Source organism: Elephas maximus, chromosome 17 (assembly GCF_024166365.1).
Source record: "Elephas maximus indicus isolate mEleMax1 chromosome 17, mEleMax1 primary haplotype, whole genome shotgun sequence".
Lineage (NCBI taxonomy): Eukaryota > Metazoa > Chordata > Mammalia > Proboscidea > Elephantidae > Elephas > Elephas maximus.
The window spans coordinates 16190799-16213348 of NC_064835.1; the positions used below are offsets into that span (position 1 = coordinate 16190799).

At 43.6% G+C, this 22550-nt stretch overlaps 1 protein-coding gene across 1 annotated transcript in view; it reads right to left on the bottom strand.

Annotated features, from left to right (window-relative positions):
- The window catches only part of CLMP (CXADR like membrane protein), a 134650-nt gene that overhangs the window by 18746 nt on the left and 93354 nt on the right, over nt 1-22550 (bottom strand). The window contains exon 2 of the mRNA XM_049856430.1: nt 11069-11226. Within this exon, the coding sequence (XP_049712387.1) occupies nt 11069-11226 (158 nt within the window). The remainder of the gene's footprint in view (nt 1-11068; nt 11227-22550) is intronic.

A 22550-nucleotide genomic window follows, 5' to 3' on the forward strand; every position in this document is an offset into this window, starting at 1 on the left:
TAAATTGGTGTATGTTCTGTTGTGTATATTTTCAAAAACAACAAAAAAATTAAAAAAAAAAAATGCAGCCTGTCCCCTGCTCCCCCATTCCTGTTCCATGATCTATTGCTTTCCTTATACTTCATACTGTCCAATGTACCATGTAATTTTCTTATATATCACGTCTGTTTCTTACCACTAGAATATATGTTCCTCAAGGGCAGGGATTTTTACCTGTTTTGTTCACTGGTGTTTCCCAAGCACCTACAACAGGTCCTGGCACCTTGTAGAGACTCAGCATTTGTTGAATAAATGACTGTTATCTTGGATCTCTTAAGCTCAAGTGCAGCCTTTGCTCACATTTCCAGCCTTACCTCTGGGTGAGAAGTCCCCTTCTTCCCAGCCTCTCTTCCCTCTCGTGAATATTCTGTACCCTAGTCTTTGAAGAATGCATGCACCTCGCATTCTACAGCAGCTCAATGATAGGTCCTAAATGATGCTTCCCCCATCCCTCTCTTTACCCCTCATTCCAGTGGGAAGGAAACACTCCCTGCTCAGTGTGCTCAGAGCCGTTCTTGTACCGAGTGCTCAGTGAGCAGAAACAGGATATTACAAGCTCAGGGAGGAGGCATCAGAATCCCAGCCCAGACCAAACCTGTTGCCCTCGGGTCAATTCCAAATCACAGCACCCTGCAGAACTCCCCCATCGGGCTTCCAAGGAGTGGCTGGTAGATCCTAACTACCTATCGTTTGGTTAGCAGCTGAGCTATTAACCACTGCGCCATCAGGGCTCCAATCTCAGCCAAAAAAAAAAAAAAAAAAAAGCCAAACCAAACCCGTTGGCATAGACTCAATCCCTATTCACAGTGACCCTATAGGGCAGAGTAGAACTGCCCCATAGTTTCCAAGGAGTGTCTGGTAGATTCAAACTACCAACCTTTAGGTTAGCAGCTGTAGCACTTAACCACTACACCACCAGAGTTTAGGATTCTAAGCGAAGGGAGTAGGAGGCGAGTAGCTTGGAGAGAAAGAATTCTCCTCCTTATCACATCAATAGCAGATTTATCTCCACCCTAGCCTGAAAACTTGCTTCTCTCCTCCCTCACCTACACCACAGGTAGACAGTGAATGCTTCTCCTTCTGAACATCTTCGTGCCGTTAAACAACTCCCTGGGACAATGCTCCAAGGCTTCTGGGTGTTTTATTATCAAGTGTACCCCTGCAAACCAACCTCATTAATCCCTCAAGAATGCTCCTCTCTCTTTTCCCCAGGACCTTGCTCACTTTGAATTAACAGGTGATAGATGTCTAACCTAAAAGTTCCTTTTCTCCCAGAGCTGTCCCTCTAGGGTTTTGTGTATTTCAGGTGGCTTGTTCTTCTGCATTGCTGTAGAACCTTCAGAGAACCAACTGTACATCCTTTCTTCAAGAGACCGAAAATGGCGTATCAGCGAAAAACTGCTTTGTGATAGTAGCAGCGTTTTCCCTAGAACTGGCTGCCCATTGCGAACGTCTTTCTCACGCTTAATGAATAGTTGATCTCATTAATTGTTGAAGCCTTACTGGTTTTAACAATGTTAAGGAATATTCTGAAAAATACAGTAAATGCATTTTCTCAGTCAAAAGTCCCGTATTTGTTCCTAGATACTTTGTCTTGAATTTCTGCTTTCTTTTCACTACAGGCAACATGTTATGGGGAAAGGGTTGGAGGGGAGGTAAAGCTTCATGTTAATCCTACTAGACAGCCCAGGTTAAGTGCTTGGTTGCTAACCAAAAGGTTGGTGGTTCAAACCCACTAAGTGGCTTCATTGGACAAAGACCTGGTAATGTCTTCTCGTAAAGATTACCCACCAAACCAAACCCACTGCCGTCGAATCATAGCGACCCTATAGGACAGAGTAGAACTGCCCCATAGAGCTTCCAAGGAGTGCCTGGCGGATTTGAACTGCGGACCTCTTGGTTAGCAGCCATAGCACTTAACCACTACGCCACCAGGGTTTCCCTGTAAAAATTACAACCTAGAAAACTATGGGGCAATTCTACTCTGTCACATGGGATCGCTATGAGTTGGAATCGGTTCTACAGCAAACAACAACAGAACAGGGTAGCTCTTTTGGCCCCTGCCTGTATTAGTGGTTGTTGCTGTTGTTAGTTGCCATCAAGTCAGTTCTGACATCACTAATTAGTCACTGCACTCTCCCTTTGAGACTGGGCATCCCAGGGAGGAGTTCTTAGGGGCTGGGGAAAGATTCGTTTCCTCTTTTCATCTCCTTAAATGCAACCAACATTCTCATGTACCAGGCTGTGGTCAGCACCATTTCCGAGTAATTGCTTAGTGTCACCTCATTGCCTTTTGTTTTTCTCCCAATTAGATCAAAAAATCAAAACCAAACCTATTGCCGTTGTAATTCCGACTCATACTGACCCTGTAGGATGGAATAGAACCGCCCCATAGGGTTTCCAAGGAGCGGCTGCTGGATTCGAACTGCCAATGTTTTGGTTAGCTGCCAAGCTCTTAATACCTGTGCCAGCAGGGCTCCCCAAATCAGATAAAACCTATAAACTCTGTTTATAGAAAACTGCACATATTACTGAAAATAATTTCATGGAGTTTCTAGCTCTCAAAGCCCTCTGCTCTAGACTCGGTCTCGGAAAGCAGGCGTTGTTGGCCCCCACAGCCTGCTGTGCTCTATAAGAAGGGAAGATTTCTTGGGGGGAGGGGGAATAAAAGGAGCTGCCACAGAAATTCTGAATTTATGGGACAATGGGGTGAGAAGAAAATGACTTGGCAACAGGAAAAAACTGGAAGCTTTACGGTTATCTCCATTTGAGAGCTGAAGGTGGAGGGGTGTGGCTGACAACTGGAGATAAGCCAAGCAAACCTGGAACACTTGGGTGCTCAGTTAGTGTTATTTTTCTTCTTTTTGACTTGTCCGTATTTTCCTCATACGCATTATCACCTAGGAGGAAGTAGGTTTGTGCTTCCTAGGAAGGATGAAGAGATTGGAAACCTAGAAGACAATGGTGAAAATAACAGAAACTCATCGAAATTTGAACATAAGGTTTATTCTGAGCATTTATTCTGTATGCGTAGAGGGAGAAGATTTTGATTCTAGAAAAAGCAAATGGTTTGAAGAAGCTAGGTATAAAGAAAAGCCCCCCCAACTCCACCCCCCCAAAAAATCCATTTCTGTCTAGTCAATTTGGACTCATAGTGACCCTATAGGCCAGGGAGTGGCTGGTGGATTTGAACTGCTGACCTTTTGGTTAGCAGCTGAGCTCTCAACCACTACACCACCAACCCGCAGAGTCAATTCCGACTCATAGTGACCCTATAGGACAGAGTAGAACTGGGCCATAGAATTTCCAAGGAGCACCTGGTGGATTTGAACTGCCAGCCTTTGGCTAACAGCCGTAGCACTTAACCAGTACGCCACCAGGGTTTCCAGTGACCCTATAAAACCCATTGCCGTTGAGTCAATTCTGACTCATAGCGAACCTATGGAACAGAGTAGAACTGCCCTGTAGAGTTTCCAAGGAGTGCCTGGTGGACTTGAACTCCTGACCTTTTGGTTAGCAGGCATAGCACTTAACCGCTACATCACCAGGGTTTCCAGTAACCCTATAAAAAAATAGGACAGAGTAAAACCCTGGGCTACCCACATGGAAGAAACTGGCATGGCAGAGACCTTGATTTGGACTTTTAGCCTCCAGAAGTGTGAGAAAATGAATGCCTGTTCTGCAAACTCACCCATTTGAGGTATTTATGTTACAACAGCACAAGGAAACCATGACAGGGTTCTGTTGTTGGTTGTTGTGTGTCATAGAGTCGATTCCAACTCATAGAGACTCTATATGACAGAGTAGAACTGCCGCATAGGGTTTCTTTTGGTTAGCAGCCTGAGTTCTTAGCCAGTATGCCACCAGTGCTCCAGATAGGGCTCTAGTGACCCTTTTTGGTTTGAGGATCTTGGGATTTCTTTTTTTTTGCATTGTACTTTAGATGAAGGTTTACAGAACAAACTAGTTTCTCATCAAACAGTACACACATTGTTCTACGACATTGGTTAACAGCCCCACGACATGTCAACACTACCTTCTCAACCCTGGATTCCCTATTACCAGCTTTCCTGTTTCCTGCCTTCCAGTCCCCAGGGCTGGAGCACCTCTTTAGTCTTGTTTTGTTCCATGGGCCTGTTTAATCTCTGGCTTAAGGGTGAACCTCAGGAGTGACCTCATTACTAAGCTGAAAGGGCGTCCGGGGTTTCTCCAGTCTCTGTCAGGCCAGCGAGTCTGGTCTTTCTTTTTGAGTTAGAATTTTGTTCCACATTTTTCTTCAGTTCTGTCCAGGACCCTCTACTGTGATCCCTGTCTGAGCAGTTAGTGGTGGTAGCTAGGCATCATCTAGTTGTTGGGGACCTTGAGATTTCTTTCTTGTTCCTTTTAATATTTGGGCTAGCATCAGGAGGTAACTTTGTCTTGAAAGGTATGTTTTACTCTGGACAGTCTTTGGACTGCTAGAATATATTACAGTAGGGGTTGAACTTTTTTGTTCACAAGTCACATTAAGAAATACATTTTTTCATGATCCAGCACACACACGACATCCACATATATAACTGAAACATGAGTTTCATAAAACAATATGTGTGCAGTACATTCTGATATTTTCTAGTCTATGTTAAAGCAAAACAGAACAAAAACAAAACTTCTGGTCGCTGCCCTCTAGATAGACCCAGGACCCAATAATGGGTTGTGACCCAGAATTTAAAAAATGCTGCTCTGGGATATAGTGATGAAGAGCTGGCTGGGAAGCCAAATGGTCGGCATTCAGATGGAAGCTCCCCCACTCCCGCTGTGTGCCTTGAGTCAGTTAACCTTTCCAAACCAATTGTAAAGTGAGGATAGGCTACTTCATGGGATTTTCGTGAGAATAAGACATTAATCATTCAATACATGTTAGCATTTTTATTTAGCTGATTCTGGGTACAAGAAAAGACCCTAAGGTGTTTAAATTAATTGTTCAGCCTAGGGCACCAAGAATATTAATAATTTCATACATTTGTATAGCCAAGATCCCCTGGCTGAAAACCTCCGTCGATTCCTCTCATCTGTGCACTCAGTGGACTAAAGCTTGGCCCCTGAACACCTGAATGTGGCACCTGATTTAGGAGTTACAATTGGAGCCATTATTCCCTGCCCTTGAGTATAAAGAATGTGACCCAGCTGGAGTGGACTCACAAGGACACACCAACTGGGTCCTGAGGTATAAAAACAATAGCTAGCACAAACTTGGAAAACATATTTTAGGGACCCTTTCACATAAACAGAGTCCTCGGCTGCTAACCAAAAGGCCGTCAGTTCAAATTCACCAGCCGCTTCTTGGAAACCCTATGGAGTGGTTCTCCTCCTACAGGGTTGCTATGAGTCTGAATCGACTCCACGGCAATGGGTTTGGGGTTTTTTTGGTCACATAAACATAGACAGAGCACAAAAGACCCACATGTTTTCCACTCTTATTTCTTTTTTAGTAAATAGTAAGATTTGTTGGACCAATGAAGACCCTCCTGACTGTCCTTACTGAAACCTGTAAGAAAGACAATTCAAAATGTAGTATCACAGTGATTTAGCAGTTTTTAGCCAATCTGTGAAAAGGTGAAACTTTTAATGATTTTACCCATTCGTTAATGTTAATATGGAAACCCTGGTGGCATAGTGGTTAAGAGCTACGGCTGCTAAGCAAATGGTTGGCAGTTTAAATCCACCAGGTGCTCCCTGGAAACTCTGGGGCAGCTCTACTCTGTCCTATAGGGTCACTGTGAGTTGGAATCGACTCGACATCAGTGGGTTTGGTTTTTGGTTTTTTAATGTTAACATATACTGATGATTCTGTGATGCACCTTGGACTTGGGCAGACACGGCTCTGGCAGCATGCCCGTCTGTTTCCCACTTTTGCTTCTGGCACATATGCCAAATAAAATCTTTCTTCTTGCTTTACTGTAACTTTGTGGTGATTTTACCCTGGGATACACCTAAGGCCAGTGTAGTCTGGACTGTACCTCCTCTTTGGCCCCTGCCCTTATATCTCTGAGTAGCCTAACCCCAAACCTGATGTGCCTTAATTCTGACAAGCAACGTCCTCTGATGTGTCTTTGATCATGCGGTTTTCTCCTTCTGAAATACCTTCCCTCTTTTATTTGTGCCTGAACAACTTCTACACAGGCCTCAAGATCACGCTCAAGGGTCATCTTATGGGTATAGCCTTTCCTGGCTCCCCTAAGTGGAATTAGTGACTCTGTCCTTTGAGCTTCAGCGCTTAGGGCATATTTCTACTATAGTATTTACTATAATATGTGTGTAATTTATTTATGTCTGGGCTCAACTCCGGAAACCCTGGTGCATAGTGGTTAATGGTTCGGCTGTTAACCAAAAGGTCGGCTGTTCAAATCCACCAGGTACTCCTTGGAAACCCCATGGGACAGTTCTCCTCTGTCCTCTAGGGTCGCTATGATCTGGAATCGACTTGATGGCAATGGGTTTTAATGGACTCAACTTCAAGGAGGTCTGACTTTTCTCCCCTTCCCCCCAAATCCTATCTCAATATTTAATGGAAAAAAAAAAAGATAATATATTGGTAAGCATTTGACATCTCTGGAAAGCAAAGATTACACAATTCCAAAATAACCTTATAATGCCATTAAATAACCGTTACTCAGGGAATGCCACACTTTTGACCCAGATCGGGGCTCAGTTACAACCTCGCAACATGGCTCAGTTTGTTCAGACATATTTTCAATCCTTGATGCTTGGGTGTTGTTTTGGTTTGCATTTTTTAAATTCTAGGAAACGTAGTGCCAAGACTGAGCCGTGAATTGGAGTGTGATGGGAGAACAAGGACGATGTATTTCATCATATAGCAACCAAACAAAAATTAGATCTATGAATTGCAGCTGTTGTGAGGCTGTCTGATTTATGACATTCCTGGTGGACCTGTTCCGGACCTTGCTCTGGCAGGAGGGGATAAGACAATTTGTCAGGGCTTGCAGGGAGCAGATGGCTCAGCTCAACTTTCTGGCAATTGCTCTGCTGTGCCGCGCCCTGCTTAGCAGTCATAAAACTGGCTTCAACTGAGGGGGGTGCAGGGCCTCTTTCTAGGCTTTAGATCAGGATTTCCCTTGCTCGGAAGTCAAACAGAAGGAGGAAGAAAATGAAGGGGGTGGTGCGAGAGGCTTGGCATGGGAACTGGAGCATCCTGACTGGCCTCGGGGTGGTGGTTACTCTGACTTCAGAAATTCAGCTGCTCCCACCCTTAGAGCCAGGAGGAAGGTCCAGAGCTCTAGTGGCCATGCTATCAAAACCCAAGTTTGAATATTCTGAAGACTTTTCCAGCATCGCCCACCCACCTCCAGATGTTTCCTGCATATTCTGAGAATCCTAGACAAGAGGGATGAAACTAGTGCTGCTCAGATGGAAATGCAAAGCTAAACTTGGGATCTAGGTCACTGACAAGTCTATTTTAACTACCATATCCATTCCAACCCTTTTTTATTTTCCTTCCCGGTCACCCTCACCTAATTTCCAACACCTTGGTAATTATAAAGTCTTAGCAACTTTACCCACTAAAAATTTATTATCCCCTCCTTGATATCTCAGGAGTCTCTGAGTGATGCTCTTAATGCACTTGGCTGCTAACCAAAAGGTTGAATGTTTGAGTCTACCCAGGGGCACCTCAGAAGAAAGGCCTGGCAACCTACTTCTGAAAAGTGAGCCATTGAAATCCCCATGAAGCACAATTCTACTCTGACACACACGGGGTTGCCGTGAGTCAGAATCGACTCGATGGCAACTGGTTTCTTGATCTCAACGTTCATTTAGGCCCTTATTTATTATATGGACGGAGATCGTTCCACTGATTTAACTAGCTAGTGATTAAGAGCCCAGGCACTGATGTCAGAGTGCCTAATCTTAAAATGTAAAATGGGTGACTTAAAGCAAGTAGTTCATGTGCACGTGCACGGGTGTGTGCATGTGTCTCAGTTCCTTATTTGTAAAATTTTAATTGAATCTCTCTTAAAACAGTGCTAGAAGGATCACTCCAAAACACCAATATTCCCCTTTCATCCTTAAAATCCTTTAAGAACTCCATTTCATTATAGGAAAAACTTTAAGCTCTCTACTATGGCTCCCTACTCCCTGGTGGCACAGTAGTCAAGCGCTTGGCTGCTAATCAAAAAGTCAGTGGTCTAAACCAAAAGCAAAGAAGTTTCCTGAATAAACTGAATGCTCCGAAGGCCAGCGTAGCAGGGGCAGGAGTCTGGGGACCATGGTTTCAGGGGACATCTAAGTCAATTGGCATATTAAAATCTATTAAGAAAACATGCTGCGTCCCACTTTGAAGAGTGGCGTCTGGGGTCTTAAACACTAGCAAGCAGCCATCTAAGATGCATCAATTGGTCTCAATCCACCTGGATCAAAGGAGAATGAAGAACACCAAGGACACAAGGCGATTATGAGCCCAAGAGACAGAAAGGGCCACGTGAACCAGAGACGACATCATCCTGAGAACAGAAGAACTAGATGGTGCCCGGCTACACCCGATGACTGCCCTGACAGGGAGCACAACAGAGAACCCCTGAGAGAGCAGGAGAGCAGTGGGATGCAGACCCCAAATTCTCATAAGACTAGACTCAATGGTCTGACTGAGACTGGAAGGACCCCAGTGGTCATGGCCCCCAGACCTTCTGTTGGCCCGGGACAGGAACCATTCCCAAAGCCAACTCTTCAGAGGGATGCTGGTGAGGAGTGAGCTTCTTGAATCAGGTAGACACTTGAGACTATGTTGGCATCTCCTGCCTGGAGGGGAGATGAGAGGGTGGAGGGGGTTAGAAGCTGGTGAAATGGACATGAAAAGAGAGAGTGGCGGGACAGAGCGGGCTGTCTCATTAGGGGGAGAGTAATTGGGAGTGGTTTTTTTTTTTTTTTTAAGCAGGGTATATATGGGTTTTTGTGTGAGAGACTGACTTGATTTGTAAACTTGCACTTAAAGCACAATAAAAATTATTAAAAAAAAAAAAAAAGTGGTTTGAACCCACTAGCCACTCCATTGGAAAAAGATGTGGCAGTCTGCTTTCGTAAAGATTACAGCCTTAGAAAACTTTTGGGGCAGTTCTAATTTGTCCTACAGGGTCGCTATGAATCAATGGACTAGAAAGCAGTGGACTTGGGTTGTTTTTTTTTTTTTACTATGGCATTTAAGGTCTTCCATGATCTCACTCTGCCTGCCGATCTCTGCAGGTTTCTATTTTGCACTTTACCTGTATTAGTGGCTCATGATTTTCCAGCTTCTGTGTCTGTGCTCTTGTGATTCCCCTTCTGGGCAAGTCCTTCATTCAAGATTCAAATGAGCTGCCCCTTCTTACAGGAAGCCTTCCTTGACCTCTCCCCTCTCTAAGGACTCTTGGTCAATGGCTCCTCTTTTGTGTTCATCTAGGACACTCTGCTTATCATGGTATTTGTCACTTGGTTCTGAAATTGTTTTTTGTGTTCATCTAGGACACTCTGCTTATCATGGTATTTGTCACTTGGTTCTGAAATTGTCTCTGTACATTTATCTCCCCAATCAGCTCCTCCAAGGATGTGTATAGTGGGAGCCCAGTGAGTATTTATTAAATTTAACCAAATTGACTTTTGATCTTTTAGAACTTCCTAAGCTTTTTCCCGTACCAGGGTTTTGCATAAATAGTTCTGTCTGGAATAGTTTTTTTTTCCCCACATTCTCACATTCTCATGTTTCCTTCGTAGCACATATTACAATTTCAAATTATTTATGAAAATAGAACTAGCTAGTGGTCAACAGTAGCCCTAGTGGCACAGTGGTCAAGAGCTCAGCTGTTAACCAAAAGGTCGGCAGTTTGAATCCCCCAGCCTCTCCTTGGAAACCCTATGGGGCAGGTCTACTCTGTCCTATGGGGTTGCTATGAGTAGGAATTGATTTGTTGGCAATTGGTTTTTTTTCGTTTGTTTGTTTTTTGTTTTTTAGTTGTTAAGAGTCCAGGCACTGATGTCAGAGTGCCTAATATCAAAATGTAAAATGGGTGACTTTAGGCAAGTTACTTGTGTGTGTGTGTCTCAGTTCCTTATTTGTAAAACGGGACCTATAATCTTTGTCATGAGGATTAAAATAAATAATATGTGCTGAACGGTTAGAATTGTGCCTGGCACATAGCTAACTAACATTTATTGCTTTCTACTTTTTTTTTTTTATTCATTTTCATATTTATTGAATGCCTTTTCCCTGTAAGCTCCAAGAAGTCAGGAACTATGATGTCCTTCCTGTTCACTACTGAAATCCTGGTGACTAGCATAAATTTGTGTAATCTGAATGACTGAATAAATGACAATCCTTACTTCAGAGTTATCAACTGGAGACTGTTTAAGGCCATGTCAGTGGCCTTTTTCATACCAACAAATTCCTAAAGTTTATATTCACTTGGCTGCATAACCAAGCAACTCTTTTTCTTTAGTTCAAGTGATAACACATGTCTGAAAGTTAGATACGTGGCGTCACTCTCAGATTTTAGTAGAGGATGATGGGCTCTTTACTTCATTCAGAATTGAGTGTATCATCTCTAGGACTGCCCAAGAAGTTGTAATAAACATGCTGAGGTTAAGGTGACCTCATCCTACAGGAAACAGAGAGTCTTAGGACGCTGTACTAAGAGACCAGAAAGACAAGCAGTTATCAACATAACAAGGTGGTATAGACAGTTATGTAAGCAGGCTAAGCTCCAATGATGAGCCTGAAATTCCCTTCCAGAACTGTGAGAAAATAAACTTCTGTTCTTTCAAGCCGCCCACTTTGTGGCACTTCGTTACGGCGAAGCCAGGAAAGTAAGCCATGTCATCGATGTCACTAAATTGTACGTGTAGAAACTGTTGAGTTGGTGTATTGAAAAGACAGTGAGGAAAGAACAGCTCCAAAAAAGCAAAGTCTAAAAATCAGCTTCTGTTACATATTTTGTAAAAAGGCAAATAGGAGGTTGAGGAGGATAAGAGGAAGGAGTGACTTCAGCCGGGTGTATATACTTACCACTTTTTGGTTCCCTTCATTATCTGTGAGCAGCCATTCGATATCCAGGGTGTCTTTCTCTGGAAGCCCCAGCTGATGGTGACAGGGCAAAGTGACCCTTTCCTCTGCCACTCTCTTGATCTCAGTGTGAGTTCCCAAGGTTCCAACATAGCAGGAAACTGGAAGAGGAAAACCTCTAGTGAGCGATAGAGAAACCGGTTGGCAGGGAATGGGGAACATATTTTTTTCTGAAAGAAACATTAACTTTTTTATTTTGAAATAAACATTTTTAAACTTTTTATTTTGAAGAGTTGCAAAAACAGAACAGAGATTTCCCATATGTCCTTTACCTAGATTCTTCAAACGTTAACATTTTACCACATTGGCTTTGTTTGCTATTAGTTTTTATTCTGAAACATTTTAGAGTAAATTGCAAAATCATGCCTCATGATTTCTAAATACTCCAGCGGGCATTTTCTTACAACAAAGCCTTTCTCTTGTACACATATTAAAACCAGGAAATTAACATTGATACAACACTATTACCCAGCCTACAGATACTCAAATTTGGCCAATTAAAAATAATGCTTTTCTGGGACAGGACTAGTGGTCATGCCTCTCTTTTGTTTTTTCCCTAAATTTTATTTATTTTGTTGTTGTTGAGAAGCAAAATATACACCAATCCAACAGATTCTACATGTACAAGTTAGTGACATTGATTATATTCTTTGAGTTGGGCAACCATTCTCACCCTCCTTTTCTGAGTTGTTCCTCTCCCATTGACATAACCTCACTGGCCCCCAAAGTTCCTATCTAATCTTTTGAGTTACTGTTGTCAATTTGATCCCATATAGATAGTTCTTGAACGTGTACAATGCTCAAGGCAGACCTCTTTTACTAGTTAAGCTAAACTACTGTTCGGTTTTAAGATGACTTCAGGGGATATTTTTTGTTTAAGTTTAAAGATTATCTCAGGAAAATAGTTTTAGGGGTTTATCTGCCCTCCATGGCTCTAGAAAATCTATAGTCCATGAGAATTTGAAATTCTGCTCTGCATTTTTCCCCCTTTTGATCCGAATTCTACAGGATCTTTGATCAAAATTTTCAGTAAAACTAGGGAACACATTTAACAGCAAATAATTATTGGATATTCCTGTGGGCAAGGTTCAGTGCCAGGTGTTAGAAGAATCCCACACGAGAAGTGCTAGAAGGCCCAAGTTCTCATGCTGGCTCCTCCATTAACCAAACTCATCACATCTTCTTTAACCCCCAGAATTACGCTCTTACTAATGCCTGTCTTTCCCACCTTACTAGGATTTTATGAACAATGAAATCACTCAGTTGGCAACAACTGAGTCTTTGATCTCCCCTATTAGCAGAGGCTTCCAAAAGGACAATAATCATAGAAACAAGGCACAGAGGTGCCCAGCTCCTCATGTTCTAGAAGTCATAGAATCATAGCTATCTGAGAAAACCTTAATGATGAGCCTTCTTATTTTGCAAACGAGGATCTTCAGTCCAACAATTGTTACTGATCACTAGCATGCATTTAGGAGGATGAGAAGCCAACTACACAAATACTGTAATATAAGGGGAAATTGGTGTCATGATCAGAGAGAAGAGAGAAATTATAAGCCATTCATTATAGGATTCGTGAAAACCTTAAATCCGTCAAGGGTTGTTGTAAATGTTAGAACCTCACTAGGCAAATCATCTACTATAGTGTTTAGCACTTAGTGGCTTTGTATAAAAGGCAGTTTTTTTTTTTTTAATCATGACTGAGGTAGTATCCACTATGGGCTTTGGGAAATATAATGCATATGGATAGAAATAGAAGGTGAGGAAAGGTGTTGAGATGGTGAGGGGGAACAACGTGAGCAAAAGCACAGAGTGGGGTACTCAATACAAACCAAAAAAATCAAACCTGTTGCCATCAAGTCAATTCCAACTCATAGCAACCCTATAGGACAGAAGAGAGCTGTCCCCATACGGTTTCCAAGGAGTGGCTGGTGGATTTGAACGGCTGACCTTTTGGATAGCAGCTGAGCTCTGGTACTCAGTGAATGGTAACAAATAGTTCAGCTTGGCTGGGGTGGAGAATAAATGTTGGGAAGCAGTAATAAATAAAGCTGGAAGGGCGGGGCAGTTATGTGATGAAGAGCCTTACCGTAATGGGCAAACCCAGTGCTTTGCTTAAAGGGGAGACATTTAGGAGCCCTGTATAAAATGCACAGGAAAGGGAAGATACGGAGACATGCATTTGTAAAAAGCTGTTAAAATTTTCCAGGTGAGAGATACTGTCCCAGAATAGTAGTAAAGGTGATAAATGACAAAGGGCAGATTTGAGAGGCACTGGTGGCACAGTGGTTAAGTGCTACCGCTGCTCATCAAAAGGTCGGCAGTGTGAATCTACCAGCCTCTCCTTGGAAACTCTATGGGGCAGTTCTCCTCTGTCCTATAGGGTTGCTATGAGTCTGACTCAATGGCAATGGGGACAGAGCACACAGCAACTGGCTGGATCTAAGGGGGAGAAAGAAAGGTCTCAAAATCAAAGAGTGTTTTGTCTTGAATTGTAGGATGGTGACTGCATTCACAGTGTGGACTGAAGGCTGTTGACTTCAGGATATGATAGGATGTTCCCACAGAACTAACGGGCAGTCCTATGCTCTGTCCCCTGCCATAATGCCTCCCTGTCCCGTGGAGGCTTACACAGCCCCCCAGGTAGGGCCCTGGACATTGCTTTATTCACTCATTTTTCATTTGAGTTGGGCCTTGTAAATAAAACTCTTAGAAATATTCCTGTCCCATCTGTTGTGCCCACCCACTGAGCCACTCCCTATGGGCTAAAATGTGTCAGGTTCCTCAGTTACTATGAGTTATCCCACAAAAAAAAAAAACAAAAAAACTGTATGTGGGAAAAGAGAAGGCAAGGGCTGGCCTCTATCCCCAGAACAGGTCCAGATACCAGATCATGGCCTGGGTCTTTAGGTTACTCCTTGGAGTCCTCCTAGAGACAAGACTCCTCTCACAGACCTCTGAGTAGAGGCAGAAATGCCTCCTGGGGCAATGGACTTTTTTAGGTACTTCCTGCTTCTCTTAGGGACACACATTCTCTTGTCCAACCACCTTGTACCTTCCAGTCTTTAGTTTCATATCATAGACGGTTTCAACATACGAGAAAGCCCTTTCTAGCCCATAGCAAAATTTCATGTTACCTTATTTGGATCCTGTTCCTTCCTTTAGCCAATAAAAATTCAGTTCCACTTTTGGTTTTCTTTTTTTTCTTGTGCTTTAAGTGAGAGTTTACAAATCAAGTCAGTCTCTCATACAAAAACTTATATACACCTTGCTACGTATTCCTAGTTGCTCTCCCCCTAATGAGACAGCACGCTCCTTCTCTCCACCCTGTATTCTCTGTGTCCATTCAACCAGCTCCTGTCCCCCTCTGCCTTATCATCTTGCCTCAAACAGGGGCTGCGCACATAGTCTCATGTGTCTACTTAAGCTAAGAAGCTCACTCCTCACCAGTATCATTTTCTACCCTACAGTCCAGTCCAACCCCTGTCTGAAGAGTTGGCTTTGGGTATGGTTCCAGTCTTGGGCTAACAGAAGGTCCTGGGACCATGACCTTCAGGGTCCCTCTAGTCTCAGTCAGACCATTAAGTCTGGTCTTTTTACAAGAATTTGAGGTCTGCATCCCGCTGTTCTGCTTCCATCAGGGATTCTCTGTTGTGTTGCCTGACTCTTGACCTTCTTTACCTCTAACTTTCATCTTTTTCCAGGAATCGTATCCTATCAGCAATTTTTGATGCCAAGCTCGCCTTCTCTCCTCCTTTCTGTTAATCTCTTTCGCTTAGTACCTGGCTAAGGTTCTGATAATGTTGACTATTAAATCCATGGTGTTGATGACTGTTTACCAGTGTTTTATTGACTATGCAAAGGTATTCAACTGTGTGGATCATAACAAATTATGGATAACACTGAGAAGAATGGGAATTCCAGAATGCTTAGTTGTGTTCATGAGGAACCTGTACATAGACAAAAAGGCAGTCATTTGAACAGAACAAGGGAACACAGTGTGGTTTAAAGTCAGGAATGGTGTGCATCAGGGTTATATCCTTTCACTATACTTCTTCAGTCTGTATACTGAGCAAATATCCAAGAAGCTGGACTATATAAAGAACAGGATTGGAGGTCCCGTGGAGGCTTACACAGCCCCCCAGGTAGGGCCCTGGACATTGCTTTATTCACTCATTTTTCATTTGAGTTGGGCCTTGTAAATAAAACTCTTAGAAATATTCCTGTCCCATCTGTTGTGCCCACCCACTGAGCCACTCCCTATGGGCTAAAATGTGTCAGGTTCCTCAGTTACTATGAGTTATCCCACAAAAAAAAAAAACAAAAAAACTGTATGTGGGAAAAGAGAAGGCAAGGGCTGGCCTCTATCCCCAGAACAGGTCCAGATACCAGATCATGGCCTGGGTCTTTAGGTTACTCCTTGGAGTCCTCCTAGAGACAAGACTCCTCTCACAGACCTCTGAGTAGAGGCAGAAATGCCTCCTGGGGCAATGGACTTTTTTAGGTACTTCCTGCTTCTCTTAGGGACACACATTCTCTTGTCCAACCACCTTGTACCTTCCAGTCTTTAGTTTCATATCATAGACGGTTTCAACATACGAGAAAGCCCTTTCTAGCCCATAGCAAAATTTCATGTTACCTTATTTGGATCCTGTTCCTTCCTTTAGCCAATAAAAATTCAGTTCCACTTTTGGTTTTCTTTTTTTTCTTGTGCTTTAAGTGAGAGTTTACAAATCAAGTCAGTCTCTCATACAAAAACTTATATACACCTTGCTACGTATTCCTAGTTGCTCTCCCCCTAATGAGACAGCACGCTCCTTCTCTCCACCCTGTATTCTCTGTGTCCATTCAACCAGCTCCTGTCCCCCTCTGCCTTATCATCTTGCCTCAAACAGGGGCTGCGCACATAGTCTCATGTGTCTACTTAAGCTAAGAAGCTCACTCCTCACCAGTATCATTTTCTACCCTACAGTCCAGTCCAACCCCTGTCTGAAGAGTTGGCTTTGGGTATGGTTCCAGTCTTGGGCTAACAGAAGGTCCTGGGACCATGACCTTCAGGGTCCCTCTAGTCTCAGTCAGACCATTAAGTCTGGTCTTTTTACAAGAATTTGAGGTCTGCATCCCGCTGTTCTGCTTCCATCAGGGATTCTCTGTTGTGTTGCCTGACTCTTGACCTTCTTTACCTCTAACTTTCATCTTTTTCCAGGAATCGTATCCTATCAGCAATTTTTGATGCCAAGCTCGCCTTCTCTCCTCCTTTCTGTTAATCTCTTTCGCTTAGTACCTGGCTAAGGTTCTGATAATGTTGACTATTAAATCCATGGTGTTGATGACTGTTTACCAGTGTTTTATTGACTATGCAAAGGTATTCAACTGTGTGGATCATAACAAATTATGGATAACACTGAGAAGAATGGGAATTCCAGAATGCTTAGTTGTGTTCATGAGGAACCTGTACATAGACAAAAAGGCAGTCATTTGAACAGAACAAGGGAACACAGTGTGGTTTAAAGTCAGGAATGGTGTGCATCAGGGTTATATCCTTTCACTATACTTCTTCAGTCTGTATACTGAGCAAATATCCAAGAAGCTGGACTATATAAAGAACAGGATTGGAGGAAGACTCATTAACAACCTGTGATTAGCAGAGAACACAATGCTTGCTTGCTGCAAGTAAAGAGGACTTGAAGCACTTACTGATGAAGATCAGACTACAGCTTTCAGTATGGATTGCACCTCGACATAAGGAAAACAAAAAGTCTCACAACTGGACCAATAAGCAACATCATGATAAATGGAGAAAAGATTGAAATTATCAAGAATTTCATTTTACTTGGATCCACAATCAATGCCCATGGAAGCAGCAGTCAAGAAATCAAAAGACGCATTGCATTGGGCAAATCTGCTGCAAAAGACCTAAGTGTTGAAAAGCAAAGATATCACCTTAAGGACCAAGGTGTGCCTGACCCAAGTCATGGTGTTTTCAATAGCCTCATATGCATGTCGAAGCTGGACAAGGAATAAGGAACACTGAAGAAGAAATGATGACTTTAAATTATGGTGTTGGCAAAGAATATTGAATATATCATGGACTGTCTTGAAAGAAGTACTGTCAGAATGCTCCTTAGAAGCAAGGATGGTTAAGACTTCATCTCGCATACTTTGGACATGTTATTAGGAAGGACCAGTCCCTGCAGAAGGACATCATGCTTGGTAAAGTTGAGAGTCAGCGAAAAAGAGGAAGACCCTCAACGAGATGGATTGACACAGTGGCTGCAACAATGGGGTCAAGCATAACTATGACCGTGAGGATGGCACAGGACCGGGCAGTGTTTCCTCCTGTTGTTCATAGGGCAGTTATGAGTTGGAACTGACTTGACAACACGTAACAACAACTGATGACTGATGGGATGAAACATCACTTGTAGGTATGATCTGTCTGGCATTCAAGGTGTGCTTAAGCTCTGGATCCTCCTTTATCTTCTTTTCCAGTAATAAAGAAGATCAGTATTAAAAAAAACAGAATCAGACAACCTCCAAGTTGGCACAGTCCTAAGTGCCAGGGCTTGTATGAAGTCCTCTCTCCTGGAGCCAACTCACTCAGCTACTTCAGAGGAGTTTAAGAGCTAAAGACCAGGAAGCATGTGAATAACAAACCAAAACCAAACCTGTTGCCGTTGAGTTGATTCTGACTCATAGTGAGCCTATATATATAAACCAACTGTCTCAATCCCTGTTCTTTTCTCTAAGTTGATTAGCAAATCCGTGGGAAGGGATAGGGCCTGGATTCTTACCCTTTACTTCAGGGAAATGAAAGGAGGAAGAGCAAAGTGAATGTGTGATTCACTCTACAGCAAGGCTGATTGGGCTGAAACTGCCAGGGGTAGAGCCCAGAGGCATCCATCCAAACAGAGGCAGCAGCTAGAGTACCCAAGCTCTGTGGCAAAGAAAGGAGACCACAGGAATCTTCTGGGTCTGAGAAGCAGCCGTCGGGTCCAACGGGATAAGCCTCTTATAGGTCTTAGCGGGCGACACTGGTGGTTCAGGGGTAGAAGTCCATACAGGAGATCCAGGTTTCATTCTTGGTCAGTGTACCTCATGCACCATCACCAGCGTGTGTCATTGGAGGCTTGTGTGTTGCTATGATGCTGTACAAGTTTCAGTAGAGCTTCATGACTCAGTCAGACTAGGAAGAAAGGCCTGGTCACCTTCTTCTGCAAATAAGCCACTGAAAACCCTATGAATCACAACAGTCCGTTCTGCAGCCAATCACAGAGATGGCACAGGACCAAACAGTGTTTCATTCTATTGTGTGTGAGGCTGTCATGAGTCAAGGGCTGATTTGGTGGTAGCTAACAAGAACCACAGAATCTTACTGGGAGTCCCTGGGTGGTGCAAATGTTTAATGTGCTTAGCTGCTAACTGAAAGTTTGGAGGTTTGAGTCCACCAGAGGTACCTTGGGAGAAAGGCCTGGCAATATGCTTCCCCCAAAAATCAACCATTGAAAACATTATCCAGTATAGCTCTACTCTGACACACAAGGGGTTTTTATGAGTTGAAATCAACTTGATGGCAACTAGTAGGGTCTTACTGACATTCTCAAGAAGGCAGTTATTTCTGCTTAGAACTTGAAACCGTTATGAGAGTGGATACCATTCAGTGAGCACCTGCTATATGGTTTGGCTCTACACTGGGCACTTTACCTTTTTTTCATTGAATTTTCAAAACAACCCTAAAAAGAAACCATTGTAATCCAAATTTATTTTATTCTAAATCTTTTTTAATTTTTAAAATTGTGCTTTAGGTTAAAGTTTACAGTTAATTTCTCCTTAAAAAATTTGTACACATATTGTTTTGTGACATTAGCTGCAATCCCCACGATGTGACAGCACACTCCCCCTTTCCACTCTGGGCTCCCTGTGTCCATTTGACCAGTTCCTGTCCCTTTCTGCCTCCTCATCCTGCCTCTGAACAGGAGTTGCCCATTTGGTCTCATATATCTGATTGAACTAAGAAGCACGTTCCTCAGGGATTCTCTGTTGTGTTGCCTGACTCTTGACCTTCTTTACCTCTAACTTTCATCTTTTTCCAGGAATAGTATCCTATCAGTAACTTTTCATGCCAAGCCCACCTTCTCTCCTCCTTTGTGTTAATCTCTCTCTCTCTTAGTACCTGGCTAAAGTTCTGATACAGTATTGATGACTGTTTACCAGTATTTTATTGTCTGAAGAGTGGGCTTTGGGAATGGTTTCAGTTCTTGGCTAATAGTGCTTCCAGGGGCCATAGTTTCGGGGGTTCCTCCAGTCTCCGTCAGACCGTTAAGGCTGGTCTTTTTACATGAATTTGAGTTCTGTTCTACATTCTTTTCCTGCTCTGTCTGGGACTCTCTGTTGCGTTCCCTGTCAGGGCGGTCATTGGTGGTAGCCGGACACCATCCTAGCTCTTCTGGTCTCAGGCTGGTGGAGTCTCTGGTTCATGTGGTCACTTTGTCCTTTGGGCTAATATTTTCCTCGTGTCTTTGGCTTTCTTCATTCTCCTTTGCTCCAAGCAGGATGGGACTAAGTGATGTATCTTAGACGGTCACTCACAAGCTTTTAAGACCCCAGAAGCCACTCACCAAAGTGGAATGTAGAACATTTTCTTAATAAATTTTGTTATGCCAATTGAGCTAGACGTCCCCTGAAACAATGGTCCCCAGGCCCCAGCCCAAACTACTCTGTCCCTTAAAGTGTTTGGATGTGTCCAGGAAGCTTCTTAGCTTTTGCTGTGGTCCGGTTGTGCCGACTTCCCCCATATTGTGTGTTGTCCATCCCTTCACTAAAGTTGATCCTTGTCTACTATCTAGTTAGTGAGTTCTCCTCTCCCTCCCTCCCCACCTTTGTAACCATCAAAGAATACTTTTTTCTGTGTTTAAACCTTTATTTGAGTTCTTATAATAGTGGTCTTAAACCATATTTGTCCTTTTGTGACTGACTAATTTCACTCAGCATAATGCCCTCTCAATTCATCCATGTTGTGAGATGTTTCCAGGGTTCATCATTGTTCTTTATCAGTGCATAGTATTCCATTGTATGTACTGTAATTTGTTTATCCATTCATCTGTTGGTGGGCATTTAGGTTGTTTCCATCTTTTTATTATTGTGAATAGTGTCTCCAAATGTATTGACGGAATTTGTAGATGTCAGCAACTTGCTCAAGGTCACACAGCAAGAAGTGACCAGAACAAGGATGTGACCCCAGATATGCCTCCCTGCAGAGCTCAAGCTCGCTGGTTCAGCTGTGCTCTGCTGCTCCCACCCAGGGTTTTATATGGCTTCTAGGATGTCTGACTCTCCCATAAGTCTGTAAGCTCTTTGAGGCTAAGTATCATTGGTAACTACATTCCTGTAGCATGTAGCCCAGGGTCCCACACACTGTAGGTGTTCCATAAATAACTGCTGAGTTGGTTGGAATCTAACCCACTCTCTCATTTAACCAATAAGCAAACTGAGGCCCAGGGGTAAAAGAGTTAGCCCAAGGTCCCACAACTCAGTGTTGGTAATAACTATCTCACCCATCCTCCTTCAACGTGCTTGGTGGCTAACTGAAAGGTTGGGGGTTTGAGGCCACCCAGAGGCACCTGGGAAGAAAGCCTGGCTATCTGCTTCTGACAAACCAGCCAGTGAAAACCCTATGAGGCACAGTTCTGCTCTGATAAACGTGGGGTTGCCATGAGTTGGAGCCGACTTGATGGCAACTGGCAAGCTAAGCTTGGAACAAAGATTTCCAGTTTCTGCTCTTGATTACTTTGCATAGGACAAAGTAATGCTCAAATGAAACCAGAGCCTCGCACCCCAGGCAAAGCTAGAAAACCCAGCACCAATTTGGTGCATAGAATTGGTGCTTAGCACACATTGAATAAATGAAGGGAAAGAATTAACCATGAAAGTTACCAGCTTGAGCCACTAGGGGGAATCAAAAGCTCAGATTTGGTTGATGTCCCAAACCGAAGGGAACAAATGGTGGGCGGTGTGCGTTGGCAGATAGCCAAGTTCTATTTATACCATACGAGAATCAAATCCAGCAGTGCCGGAAGGGGCCCCTCGGTGAATACAAATGACTTTACCGAGCAGGAAGCCTCCAGGTCAGAGCGCATAGGCCTCGAATCAGAACGCCGTGTCCTCCTTTAACCTCGCTCCCCTGACAACTGGAGGAGGCTAACCCCGTCTGAGGTCCTTCTGCTTTTTTTTTTTTTTTTAACCCACACCTCTGTTCCAGAGCCTAAGTGTGCAGGGGCCCGAATTCTGCATATAACTCCAAGGCCTTGCGCGCTCCCGGGGATTAGCGAGCACACGTCTGCCCCCCCAGCGGGTGAGAGGGAAGGGGCCGTCCAACCACCCAGGGACGGGTCTTGGTTTCCCTTGGTATTTAAGGATTCATCTTGGTTAAGAAAGACCTTAGAGATTGTGCCTTAACTGTGGCCCAGATAAGTGAAATGTCAAAGTCACAAAGCTAGTTAGTGGCAGAGCTAACCGCAAGTAGGAAAATCACCTCCACTGGGCGTCCGGGATTTTGTTGCAGCGTTTGACTCTGGGAAGAGGTGGGGAAAGTTGGCAGTGGTGACAGCTGCCCCCTTGTGCACACCTGACATGCATTCATGAAAGCTGCTGCTTCTCCCTAAGTGGGGGCTGTTGCATACAACTCAAGCACTCATCAAAGGACCTTTGGGAGCCTTAGTGTTCTCATATGCAAATCGGGAATTAAAGGGCTCCTAGGTTTTTTTTTGGGGGGCGGGTTAGGTAAAGCACTTAGCACAGTGATGGCAAGTAGGCGTCTTCCCCTAAGACGTTAGTTCCTCTCCCTTCACCTTCTTCCCTACTAGAAGGGGCTTTTTTTGTGATGACTGCTGCTTACTGTTATTAGATGCCCTCAAGTCGATTCCAGCTCACGGTGACCCCATGTGTGCAGAGTAGAACTGCTCCGTAGGGTTTTCAATGACTGTGACCAGATTGCCAGGCCTGCCTCCCGAGGTGCCTCTAGGTGGGTTCAAACAGCCAATCTTTCGGTTACTAGTCAAGAGCTTAAACATTTGCTCTACCCATAGAGTCCTGACGACTGCCTACATTCAGTTAAGATTAAAGTTTTACTCTCTAAAGGGCATTTACATTTTATTAACAATTCTCCGGAGCCTTCAAGACCTCTTTTTAAGGAGATGGGGCAGAGCAATTTTTAATAGAAACTAGGATGCTACTTTTAAAAAATCTATTTATTTCTCTATTTCCCTAACAGAGAATTAGTCTGCTTCTTAAATGCTTCCTGAGTGCCTACAGGGTACAAGTTGCCTGCATCTCACAGCTAAGTCCCATGGTTACTCTTCCCAAAGAATGGATCATCCAGGGCTGCAATCATGAACACAGGCACCCAAGAGTCCCCAAGGCCCAGCAG